At 37.2% G+C, this 13,282-nt stretch overlaps 1 protein-coding gene across 12 annotated transcripts in view; it reads left to right on the top strand.

Moving 5' to 3' along the window:
• Positions 1-13,282, top strand: part of CADPS2 (calcium dependent secretion activator 2) — a 304,359-nt gene that overhangs the window by 253,606 nt on the left and 37,471 nt on the right. For 7 of the 12 annotated variants that reach the window (XM_052667760.1, XM_052667754.1, XM_052667753.1 and 4 more), the window contains 3 exons: positions 6,492-6,647; positions 8,704-8,851; positions 9,844-9,858. In XM_052667760.1, coding sequence (XP_052523720.1) covers positions 6,492-6,647; positions 8,704-8,851; positions 9,844-9,858 — 319 coding nt within the window. The remainder of the gene's footprint in view (positions 1-6,491; positions 6,648-8,703; positions 8,852-9,843; positions 9,859-13,282) is intronic. The other 5 variants (XM_052667761.1, XM_052667762.1, XM_052667759.1 and 2 more) reach the window with 1 other exon arrangement.

Raw genomic sequence — 13,282 nt, 5'->3', positions numbered from 1 at the left:
CAGGACTTGCCCTTGGTGCGGCCATGTTGGTTACCACCAATCACCTCATCTTTATTTTCTGTGTGCCATACTAGGGCCTTCAGGAGTATCTGCTCCATGTTCTTCCCGGGCACAGGGGTGAGACTGACTGGCCTGTAGTTCCCTGGATCTTTTTTTTTTACCCTTCTTGAAAATGGGGGTCATATTTCCCCTTTTAATCAGTGGGAACTTCACCAGACTTCCATGACTTTTCAAATATGATGGACATTGGCTTGGCAACTTCATCTGCCAGTTCCCTCAGAATCCGTAGATGAATCTTATCAGGTCCAATAAGCTTGTACACCTTCAGGATTTTTAGATGGTCTCAAACCTCATCTTCACTTACAGCAGGCTCCTTCTCCAAGTTCTTGCATCTTTGGTGATGTGGCTAGAGCCCTTGCTGGTGAAGGCTGAGGCAAAGATGTCATTGAGCACCTCAGCTTTTTCCATATCCCTCATGAGCTGGTCTCCAGTCTCCTTCCAGAGAGAGCCCACATCTTCCCTGACCTTCTTTTTTATCACTGATATACCGGCAAAATTTCTTCTTATTTCCCTTTATGTCCCTGGCTAGATTTAGATCTGTCTGGGTTTTGGCATTCCTAGCCTGATCCCAGGCTGCTTGGGCAACTTCTTTGTAGTTCTCCCAGGTAACCTGTTCTTCCTTCCACTCCCTATAGACTTTCTTTTTGAGTTTAAGTAAGTCCAGGAGCTCCTTGTTTATCCACAGAGGCCTCCTGACATTCTTGCGTGCCTTTCTTTTTCTTGGGATGCACCAATTCTGGGCTTGGGAGAAATGGTCCTTCAGTACCGACCAGCTTTCTTGGGCCCCTCTTCCCTCCAGGACTTTCTCCCGTGTCTCCCTGCCAAGCAGCTTTATGAAGAGTTCAAAGTCTGCTCTCCTGAAATCCAGAGTAGCAAACTTGCTGCACCACCTCTTTGATACCTGAAGGATTTTGAACTCTACCATTTTGTGGTCACTACAGCCAAGGCTGCCTTTGAGCATCACATTACTCACCAGCCACTCCTCATTGAGGAGGACCTGGTCCAGCATAGCACCTTTTCTCATTGATTCCTGTACTACTTGTACATATCATTAGGCATTTCTTTGTGTGCTTCATTGATTGTCACCATCTCTTCCTCTGTATCGCTTAAAAATTCTTTTGAATATTACAAGAGAATATTATTTATAATTTGTAATTAACTTGCTTTTTTTTTTCTTGATGACGTATTTTGAAGAAGGAAATGTATACTACTAATGACAGCGCTTAGAAAGATTATTAAATCATTTTCAGTTGTTTTTCCTTAACCTGTTATTACTGGGCAGTGGAAAGAGAGATATGAAAAGAGGAAATTGTTCAGTGTCTGTTTGTTTTGATTGGTCTCTGGAGAGGATAACTCAGAGGACACCTTGGCTAGACATGTGGAGCATTACAACGTTTGGCTAAGGACAGTATCCTAAAAGGAGAAAATACCTGAATATTCTGTAATATTCTAGTTATCCAGAATGATGCTTTTCTCAATTCCCCATTAATTAATTAAAATTACTTCTGTTCCGTTTTGTATTTTAAATTGAGTTACTCTGCCTCTTGTGAACCAGACTTTTAAATTGCATTTGTGGGTGATTTAGTTGTGTATGATTTCATTTATAAATTATTATTTTCAGTGCAAGCCAACATATATTCACTGACCAAAAGCACTGCAGATACAGACTCAAGGTTGTCCATTGCTATCTTATGCCATTCTTGATCATCAGGCTTGGCAAACCTCAAGGCTGGAGAAACATGAGATAGGATACAAGGATACATGCTTTCAGGAAGACAGTCCTGTCTTGTCTACCAGCTGGAGCAGGCAGTTACGAAGCAAATGTCTCAGCTATGTTCATCCTTCTGTGACTCAGCTACAATGAGTGGAGAAGGGAGCAGCCACAGTTGTCTGTCTGTGCATGTGCTGGGGCAGGTTTCAGCACTGTTCAGTACATCTGTAGTGCCACATTTGTTCTTGTCAGAGTACTTAGCTGTGGCAATTTGGAAGATGAAAATTGTTTTCTTTTTGAGGATAGTTACTTAAGAATATGGCCGTAAGTGAAATTTAGCTGAAGTGATTTACTTCCTGTGGAATACAGAGTTTTGAATTCAAGACAAGTGTAGCAAGTTCCTATTTGAGCTATTCTGGAAGATAAATATGTATTATGGGCTACATTTTGTTTCTTCCAAAAATACTTTCATTTAAGAAAGAAGAATTAACAGAAATGTTTTAGATTGCTTAAGCCTCAAGTTTCCTCAGTCTTGAGCTAAGTGGGAGGATTCAAGAAGTTACTCTTTGGCCCTAACATCTTTGGGGGACCAAACACAATCCATTACTTGCTGCATCAAATCTGTTTTTCTGCCTTTCCAATCGCCAGCTAATGAAATGTAGAGAGTCGGGGCAGGTACTATTGACTCTATAATTACAAAAAAGCCTTTTATGTTGAAAGAATTCTCAGTTGACTTTCTGAGTCTTGAACATGCATATTCAAGGTAGGAACTGAACCTCACAAAGAACATGGTGCTGTTGCCCTGTTTCATAGCACTACCCACAAAGCACTAATGGGTTATAATTCAACAGTAAACTTCAGAATATACACAGTAATTTATAAAATCACCACTATTGCTCTAGATAAATTGTACTAGAATGGAAGCCAGATGATTTTGGATCTTATGGTTGATAAAGAATGTCCATAGATATTTAGAATATCTCTTATATTTCCATATTCCAAGCTGTCTTATTGGGTAGATCTTGCAGCTCTGTTAATGGACTGCTTGACTGACTGCTACTGCTTCGATAATTGAGTAAATGGAGGAAAGTTGCCTCTTTTGGCTGTTAGTGAACAAGTGAATTGCTTAGGAGAATGTATGCAGTTCGTAAGTTTAATATGCTGCGAGATTTTGGAGAAATACAATGCTCTTCACCTTTTTTTGCTGTGTTTGGTACGAGAGGCAGAAAACCATAGAACCATTTAGCTTAAAATGGACTACATCTACAAAGTTAAATTGCTGTCAAAAAATTAGGGTGGGCCTCTTTGAACCATTGGAAACTTTATTCCAAGGATCCAATTAAAAAGAGTCAAAAACTAAACAATACCTTTTGCACAAACTACTGCTGAAATCTTAAATCTTGACTACAGAACAGCAGAGTTTGCACTTAATTGTAGATTAAGAAATAATTCTATTGAGTATAGTTGAAAAAAGAGTAGCAATTTTCAGGTAGAGCAATATTATTCCATTCATTAGACCAAATTAGCTTATCATAAGTGTTCAAATAAAAACCTTACAGTAGCCAAGAATGGGTTTTGTAATTGTGCAGATAGATTCAAGTGCTTCACTGGTTTGAATTGAATGTGGGAATACCTCCTGCTGTCAGGAGGAGGTGAAAACTGCATTTGGTTTTTCTTGATGTTGCGTTTTATGGAAAATTAAACTCTGAGATGACATAACCAGATATTCAAGGGGGAATAAAATCTGCAGACTGTAGATCCACTTCAGGGTATTGAGGTATGTGTTGACAATATTATTTATAATACCTTTAATGAATAATGGACAGAAAAAAAATTCTGTAGTCTGTGTAAAGCAGTGATCTGCTACAAATAGGAACAGGTTGGTTGAAATCACAGTTCTCTTCAGCACATAGCAAACAAATTGGTTATTTGTGCCTGAATTAGGAAAAATTAGTTTCTGTTGTAGCACTGAATTTTCTTTCCTTATCTAACTAGTGTAATAATACAGTAGTCAAATTCAAATGTTATCGGACAGTGCTGAATAAAAATTGAAGAATGGAACCTCAAAATCATATGAAAAGAGAACGAATGAATTAGTATTTCTGACAGAATGAATTAGTGTTTCATGAACCTGTGTCTATTACTAAATTTATTTTAATTTGAAACTTTACATGGTAGTATAATGAAACCAAATTAAGTGGCTACCAGGGAGTGAACGTGCATAGGAATACATTAATGTTATTGAGAACACATTAGTTCCTCCTGAGTCTTAAAGAATTTCATTTAGAATTCCATTAGGCTAAAAATGAAAAAAATACATGTGAAATGATAAAAAATGATAAAATATGATCTAATAATGAAAAGTGGTAGTTTGTATCCTGGGGAAGTATGTTTTGTTTTCTAGAAAGTGTGTTCTTACCAACTTTAATATTGACTGGCATTACCTCTATTTCTGCCACTATATCATTTGTCATCTTTTACCCCCTCTGACTAAAAAAAAAATGTGTTTTTCAAGTCAGATATCATGTATAATGAAGCATCTATGGCTTCATTCTCTGGTAGCATCTTAGAGATATAAGATATAACGAAATCCCCAATATTGGGGTCGTATAACTTAAAAAACAGACCAGCAGAATCATAGACTTTCTGAGGTGTTACGGAGGTTCATTCTTGGTATTTCTTAATTAAACTTAATGGTGTATAAAAGTGCTCCTCACTCAGCTGTAACCTGAACAGTAACATCCCTGTGCAAGTTGTAACCTTAGCAGTCTCCTGGGCTTTTGTTGCTGTTTCTGCTGTTTTCTTTCAGGAGCACAGCACAATGTAATATTAGTAATTATTGTTTAAGATGAGTGAGGAAAAATGCATTACAACATGCAGGTCCTATTTGAAAACTGTGAACTATCCTGCATCCGGGAAGGGGCAATCCCAAGCGCAGGTTCAGGTTGGGTGGAGAATGGCTTGAGAGCAGCTCTGAGGAGGAGAATTTAGGGGTGTCGGTTGATGAAAGATTCAATGTGTGCCAGCAGTGTGTGCTTGCAGCCCAGAAGGTCAACTGTATCCTGGGTTGCATAGAGATAAGCGTGACTTGCAGGAAGAAGGAGATGATTCTGCCCTTCTACTCTGCTGTCATGATGGAACCTCACCAGGAGTACCGTGTCCAGTTGTGGAGCCCCCAACACAAGAAGGGCATGGAGCTGTTGGAGCAGGTCCAGAGGAGGGCCACAAAGATGATCAGTGAGCTGAGCACCTCCCCTACAAGGACAGGCTGAGAGAGCTGGAGCTCTTCAGCCAGGGGAAAGAAGGCTTCATGGGGACACTATAGCAGAGTTCCAGTACTTGAAGGGAACCTACAGAAAAGGTGGAGAGGGACATTTTAGAATAACATGTAGCGACAAGACAAGGGGAAATGTCTTTAAACTGGAAGAATATTGATTTGGACTCGATATTAGGAAGAAATTCTTTTCTCATGACTCTGTAGTACTGCTAGCATTAAAGCAGGGGAAGAAGGGGGCGCTTGTGTGAATCTGGAAGGTGATGGGTTTTCTTAAGACCAAAGCAGTGCTCCTGCTGCATCTGTGCAACCTCTCCAAAGGTCTGCTTTAGGCCTTGCTTCATGTTACTGCCCAATGTCACGGCCCACCTGGTGTGACCCAGTGTTAGTGCTACTGATGAGTACATTAGTCAGTCAAATATGAGATATCTTTCCTATTTTTAAGTTAGTTCATTTTTTAACCTGACTCTTGCCTGTCTCAGCACATTCAGCACTCCCCAGTTCCTTCCATGAGAGCTTGGGTCACTTTACCCTCTGGTAATTGTGTTCTTTTGCTATGAGGTAGAAGCAAGAAAATGGCACTATTGATATATTTAAGCTATCTGAATTAGAATTGAGCCTGTCAGACTGTTTTTGAGGCTTGTGTCACTATCATCCTGGGATGCTGTGCTGTGAAGTATTGTGGCTTCTTAAGCAATAACCGAGGCATTGAAATGCAAGACATTGTGATAATATTAGTTAATCTACATTGACAGTGGAAGCACAACTGTATTTACAGCAAAGATTAGCCTTGAATTACGATGTCTTATCACATGTAAATGTCTTGAAATTCATCACTTGGTTCAGAGCAGAAGAACTTGTAAACAGAACTATACTAATTCCATTTTGTTTATGCATGAATTTTGTTATTTCTCTTTTTTCCATTGGGATATTCCATCAGTGAGAATTAACGAGCATTTATCAAGGGACTGTTTGTCTGGGTATCTCTTTTATGATATTACAACTAGTATTTTTAGTTCTTTGGTAGATTTATCTACCTGAATTATGAAAGTAACAAAACATATACAAAATCCTAACTGTTTTGGAAAATGTCCTTACTAATTAATGTTCCTTTATCCTTTATGTTTCCTGTCTCAATCTGAAATTTGAACTACATCATTCCTCCATGATCCTCATCATCTCACGCAACCTCCCTTAGCCTATTATATTCCTCAGTTGCAGATGAGAAAACTGTATTTTTTTCATCATTTGGAATTACTTCAAATTTTCCACTGCCATTTTCACATCCTTGGAATAAAAGCAACTGTGCTATTAAATAAAGTGAAGGAGGATGATGGGTTGATAAGGAAATCCTGTTCTCCTATATAATTCCATGGCAAATGAGAGAGACATCTGTACATTTATCTTTTGTTTCTTGGGGATTTTGTTTTGTTTTGTTTTCCGTAGCAACGGCTCAGCTACATCAGAAGATCTTTTTTGGAAACTGGATGCTCTGCAGATGTTTGTTTTTGATCTTCACTGGCCAGAACCGGAATTTGCACACCATTTAGAGCAGAGACTTAAACTCATGGCCACTGACATGATAGAAGCCTGCGTTAAAAGGTACAGTTGAAATGACCAATAGAAAACTGGGAGAGATTTAAAAATTAACATAGGAACAGTTATACTGGTGCACAGAAGTGCATACATAGGAGGATCCTGTTTCCTGCTGTGATCAGCAGCAGACGCTTTGGGGAAGATCATGTGAATTTATGTCAAATATGAAGAAATCATGTATTTCCCATCACATGACAAAGCGCAATTTAGCAACATCTGCAAAGTAGCAAGGAAAATTTCTGCATGTTTTGAGCTGTGCCCTAGCAGTCAAGAAATCAAATCTCCTTGCCATTCCGGATTTGTGGCAAATGTTAATAGTTGACTAAAAAGCAGTAATGGAGAAAACGAAATTTGTAGATAGTTCAGTAGTGTCAATCAGAAAATATGGAATATTGATATGGAAGACTAAAGGAACAGAGAAGCTTTCATAACCCGTGAAGTTTAATCTGATAACACAATATTTTTTTGTTTTCTTTAAAGATAATAGGAACAAGAACCTGAGACTTATTATATGAGCTTATTGCTGTAGATCTACCATGGAGAAATTTTGGTGAAAAAGGCAGAAGCATACCACAAAAAATTTGTATTTGATTTTGGAAGGAAGATGATATAATGAATGGAATAAAAGTTTGTGTTCTATAGCAGAAGTAGATATGAGACAATAATGAAATGGAAGTTTTCCAGTCAGTCATGCAAACTTACATCCATCTGTGCAAAATTCTTTGGCTCAAAGACATTTAGGCTGAGACAACAGGACTAAAATACAAGGGTATATGAAATTATTACTAGTCAGAATAATTTAATTTTAATCTTTTCAAATGAATCAAGTCCTTTTTTTTAAAGTGATTATGATTACATATTACTATCAGAAGGCAATTATATTAATATAAATACTTTGATTTCTCCTAAACAATAAATCTAATGCCATATGTTGGCATTATCTAACACTCTGCTCTATATGGATTTGATTATGTGGATTTTAAAGCTACAAACATAATAGGATAAAAGCAGCTCACTGACAGAGTCACAGGTAGAAGCCAGGAGCAAAAATTATTTACGCAGAGGCACTAGAAAAAGAATTTCTTCTAGGTTGTATTTTGGTCACTGTTACCAATCCTGATCTCTTTGCTGCTTGCTATTGTAGAGAATAAGATTTTGGTAGCAATAGATGAGGGTTGTGTCAATAGTACAGAAAGTTCTTGGTGTCATTATTTAAATTATATTGATAATTTAGGCTGAATACATAACATACTAGTGTTAATACTCCGGGTATATTTTAGTGTTGGTGAAGATGCCAAAACTGAGGTAAACAAAGAAAGTGGTATCCCTAGAATGAGTTCTATTGGAAAGTAGCAACTCAAAAAAGAAAGGCTGAACTATTTTCTCATTGTGATACTACTGTGTTCTATAAGATATTTTAAATTAGATAAAAGATCCTTCCATTCCCATTTTGTAAATTATTGTGTCAATTTCTACTGTGTGTGTTTACAAATAATGGAAGAAATAAAACATTTTTATATTTTTGTATTCTGAAACCATTATCATTTACTTCAGTAGCGTTCAGTGGAAAGAAAGTTTTGTTTATTACTGATCTCATGATACATCTTAGGTGTCAATATAAATATTCATATTTGTTTAATAATAAACTCTATCAATGAGATTGTCTTTTCTGTTAAAATTTAAAGGGGATTTTAGAATTATATTCCTTGGAAGCAAGAAAGCACTTGCTTTATTGTGAACTACATTTTAACATATATTTTCATTGCTTTAAATTCTTCTTAATCACTATACAAGAAGCATATTGTTATCTAGTAGGCAAGAAGATAATACAGCGGTTTTTTTCACTGCAGTAGCTGAAGCAGTGCAGAACCTTGAAATTACCATCAATACCATTGTTTATCGAGTGGGTAGATATCCTCACATTAAGAATTTTATTTCTAAAATCTTCTCACGTGCACGTACATCATTAAGTCACCATGGTGAATAAGGTTTATATATTTCTGCAGCAGTCACCGAAAATTATCAGAAATACTCATATTATGAATTGTGTTTTAATAAACAGAACAAGAATTGCTTTTGAAGTCAAGCTGCAAAAGACAAACAAATCAACAGACTTGCGTATTCCTTCTTCTCTGTGTACAATGTTTAATGTCTTAGTTGATGCCAAAAAGCAGACAGCTAAACTCTGCATACTAGAAGGAGGGCAAGAGGTAAGTGGAATTTTGTATGCTTAATTCCTATGTTCAGTTCATATGAAATGTCCCAGTCTGTGGACAGTCCGTAGTCAATTAATTTCAAATTAGCTGAAAGTCATCATGTACAGGGGCATACATACAGTGTTCCTTAGAAGGATCACTCAAGACACTTCTAAACCAGAGAAGATACAGTGCTTCTCTAATTTATTTGCTGTGACCTATGAGTCTGTAGATAATCAGAGAAATTCCTGATTCACAGCCACTCTGAGAATTTTGCTTGGGTTTCAGCAGCTCATAATCCTGCATAAGGAGTCTTTTGTAATAGTAAAATAGTACCAAAACATTGTCCTTTGCAGTCAGGTTTTAATTGAGTAAGAATTGTTTTAATTGGCTCATATACTTAGCATTCATTCCTGTGAATGTGCTGAAAATAGAGGAAAGAAATAATCAGCTAATTTAATGGGATTTTTTAATTTAATTGTGAAGGTCAGGGACAGTTTTAGTACTAGCCTGCTACCGGAGTAGTAGATTCCCCACAGCTGGAGCATTGATGTGTTTTTAAAGGAAATACAGACTTCACTGACTGCTGTACTTCCCACGTTGTCACTCTCAGCAGAAATAATATGCAAAATGAAGAAGGGCATGCAATGTAGTCTGGTGACATTACCAGCACATCAAATTAAAACTGTTCTTGTTACGCACTAGTACTAATGCATTAGTGTCATTTGGTTTTGGAGAGATAGTTAGAACATTTGTCAGAATGTGGCAAAAAAAAAGTATGTCTTGTCTGGGCAGTTTTACATTTATTTTATTTTGTCATATTGTTTCTGCTGATTTTTCCATTTCTGTATTGTGCTTTTTATTTTGTTGATGCATCTTTTTGAGTTAGTGTATTCAATGTAATTGTCTTTATTTTTTTTTTCCTCATTTCAATGAGACATTCATCATTTTCCTGTTCTACCCTGTCATCTTTATTTTTCCTTTTGGTTTTCCATGACATGAACCAGTTTGCTAGTCAATGGGTAAGTGTTTCTTCATTGTTTTTTTAACCTACATTTTTTCTTTAGTTTTTAACTGCCATTGTGAATTCTAAGTTGAAACAACGCTTTTGTGTTTGTTTTGTTTATTAATGTGCTTGCCCAGCCTTAGGAATTTCCTTACAGACTGACCTTGCTGGATTACCAGCTTCTAAATTCTTCTTTCTTCATTCACCCTTCTAAGGTGATTCTGGATGAATTCTTTGTTCTTCTTCTTTTCAATCCCAGTCACAAAGTTTTGGGGTCTTTCACCTCTCAGTGGAGCAAAATAGTTTGTTTCATGCTCATCAGAAGTTACCACAACTAGCAACTCTTCACCTTAGGGGATGAAGGCAGTTCATCTTTTTCTGAGCAGGAACCTGCACACATGTGCACATCCTTGTTTAGGGAAGAACACCAGCACCTCCATGAAGACCTCAGACAGATGGAATAGCCTCACTTCCCACAGTCACATCATTCCTCTCATGTGCTCTTGATGATGCCTTCTGTGTTGTCAGTAAGACTCCCTCAGAACAAAAGTTCAGCATTCGCAGCTACCTCTTGGACTGCAGACCTTCTGAAATCTCCTCTTTCTTTAGATTTTTAAGCCCTATTGTTTATTTTAATCTCCATCAAGCTCCAAACAGCAGTACAGCCTTTATCCCTGCAAGATCTGACCATGACTCCAAATGCCTCCAGTGCTCTTTTTGCAGTGCAAGAGTTGAACAGTGTGATGAAACAGATACTTATTTCGAAGTCCCCAAATTAACATTAAAGCTAATCAACCAAAGGAATCTCAAATTCTTCACATATCAGAAGTTATCATGTAGTGGGGAAAACTTTCTCATAAATTCTGAATTATCAGTTTTTTCTGTTCACAAGGCTGTTTCAGAATGAGTAAGAAAAAATAAGTCTTTCTGTCACTTGTAGCTTATATCATAGTTGTTTGAAACACTTACAGATTTCTTGAGTGAGATACTTCTGGAATCTGCCCATTTGCCAATGAAGCCAGAAGAGCATCTCATGGCATCATCTGTTGTATTTCTTGCTCGTCTATAGGACCTCTGACATTTCCAGATACTCCAACTCAGCCACTTGGTCTTAAAACCTTTTCCATATTACCTTTCTTTCCTTAGTTCTTTTTCAGCCTCAGTTTAATCTCAGACATGGTATTTTGTGCTAGTCAAGAGAAGTTTTCCATAAGGCCTCAGTAAAAATATGATTAAAGAGCAAATTTTTCACTTAAAACTCAACTGAATATTCATCTGACAGTTCTTATAACTGACTCTGTGAGTGACAGAAGACGTTATTTTATGTAATATTAGACTTAAGCATCTCCCTGAATGTTACATAATCTTTTCCTTCCCTATACAGAGCTAGGAGCACTTGTATGCTTGATTCGTGTGGAGTCAGATGAGGAATTTTTCATGGTCAGATAGGGAAGAATTTTTATTTATCATGTAATAATGGTCAAGCAGCACCTTGAGTTTTGAGTTTAAATTTGATTTGAGTCTTCTGGTTTTCCTGTTAGTACATGCAGTGCTCACCATTTTCCCAACTGTTCTCCAGTGAAGAAATCTACTTTTATAAGTAGTCCCTAAGTCTGACGTTCAGAAAGGCCTTGCTCCTTGTCTATTATATATCAACTTAAATCTTAAGAAAAGCTTAAGTCAGTAGTCAATAGTAGTAGTCAATACATTGTGTTTAAAGATTGCTCAGCTTGCTGAATGCCTTCTGCATTGTTTGACGGCTGACTTAGGAGGCTTTAAGAGGCATGTCCAAAGGAGAAGCACATTGTCTCAGATGAACTACAGTGCCTGTAGCCTTATTCATAGCCGAGCAGAATGGCAATTTATGGAGAAAAGCAGAAGGACACAGGGGGACAGCCAAGTGACGTGCCAGTTGCTACTATTTCTCGAGTAGTTTCCTGTCCAGCTTCTTATTGTCAGTGTATGTAATCTTCAGTAAATATATGCTGAACAGCGTTGCATGTCCTTCCTGAATCAGCAGGCATTGTTCCTTTGCAGTCCATATATCCTGAATGAAATGAATAGCAGCAGCAAGGGAAATATTTTCTGTCGTACAATAATCATTCATCCAGAGTTCTTCAGCATTTGTTGTTTGGGATAAATACTTTACAGCCTATTAACTTTAAAAGTTACAGTCTAGAAGCTGCAGTATTGCAACTATATTCTGATTTTTTTTTTAGTATGATAGGCAAGAATCACACAGGAAATATTGCTGGAGGCAAAACTCTAACAGAATAGTTCTTGGGCCACTTAGGTTGACAAGTAGTTTGGCATGAGCAGGAGCTTGTTTGCTGGCTTGTAACTGGGTAGTTTGCATGGAATAAACACCAACTGGTCTATACTATTCAGTGCTTTATAGCAAAATATTTATAAAAGCTATTTTAGTTCAGAATTCCAGCCTCCCTATCATGCTTTTTAAATGAGAGATTACTTTTCCATTTGTGGAAAAATGAGTAATGTGCCTTCTCAGTGGAATATGCCACATCCAGTGGATATTGATAGCTGGGGAGAAAAAAAAAATGCCAGGGAAAGTTGGGCTTTAATTTGATGAGCTTTGTTTCTGAAGCACTTTCAGTTCATAAAATTCAAAGATCAAGGTCATTTAACTGCATAAATAGTAGAAGAGTATAGCTGATTTGATAGTAGAAGTACAGAAGTAATTTCATATGCAGATAGTATTGTTATGTTGATAGTAATACTTTTGGTTCAGATGATCACATAGAATTTATTTTCCAAACTCTAAGCCATCCAACTTTAAAACAAACAAAAGAAACAGAACTAAACTAAATTTAAAAAAATAAAAAAATAAAAAAAAAAATTCAAAAAGCCCAGTCCAATGTTGAGACACAGTGAGATTGAATGGAGGAGAGCGCTGAATATATTGCAGAGCTGAGCAAGTTATGGTTCTCAGCTGATCACCACAGGATTTAGGAACAAACACTTATGTTCCCAAAAGTAGGGTTGTCTGAAAGTGTTAAAATACTTTGTCTCCTTCCAAATAGGAGTACTGGATCTGCTACTGGGGGCGTGGAAACATGTTTGGAAGAGCAGACAGGTTGTTCTCAACAGAAAGTCATTTTAGGTTACAATCCATTAAACGCTGTGTCTCTAAGCATTGTTTTTTCTCATGTACCTCCTATAGGTGCAGCTGTTCATATTTTACTGGAGTAATTTAAGGGCAGAACTGCATTTTACATTTTCCCAAGATCCTTCAGAGATTTTGGGATCGTGCGGAAGGACCCCACAACGTGCATTCAAATCATGTAGCTGTAGGAGTTGTCTAGATTCAGCCTCTATTTGGACTGTGAGCACATCAGCCACCAGAAGAACATAAGGATACAACCATCCATAAATAAATGAATTTGGGAAAGGAGTGAAGCTTGCTTCACTGAGAAAGCATG

This window comes from Tympanuchus pallidicinctus, unplaced genomic scaffold, assembly GCF_026119805.1.
Source record: "Tympanuchus pallidicinctus isolate F22 unplaced genomic scaffold, pur_lepc_1.0 scaffold8, whole genome shotgun sequence".
Lineage (NCBI taxonomy): Eukaryota > Metazoa > Chordata > Aves > Galliformes > Phasianidae > Tympanuchus > Tympanuchus pallidicinctus.
This window is presented reverse-complemented; position numbering and strand designations above follow the sequence as displayed.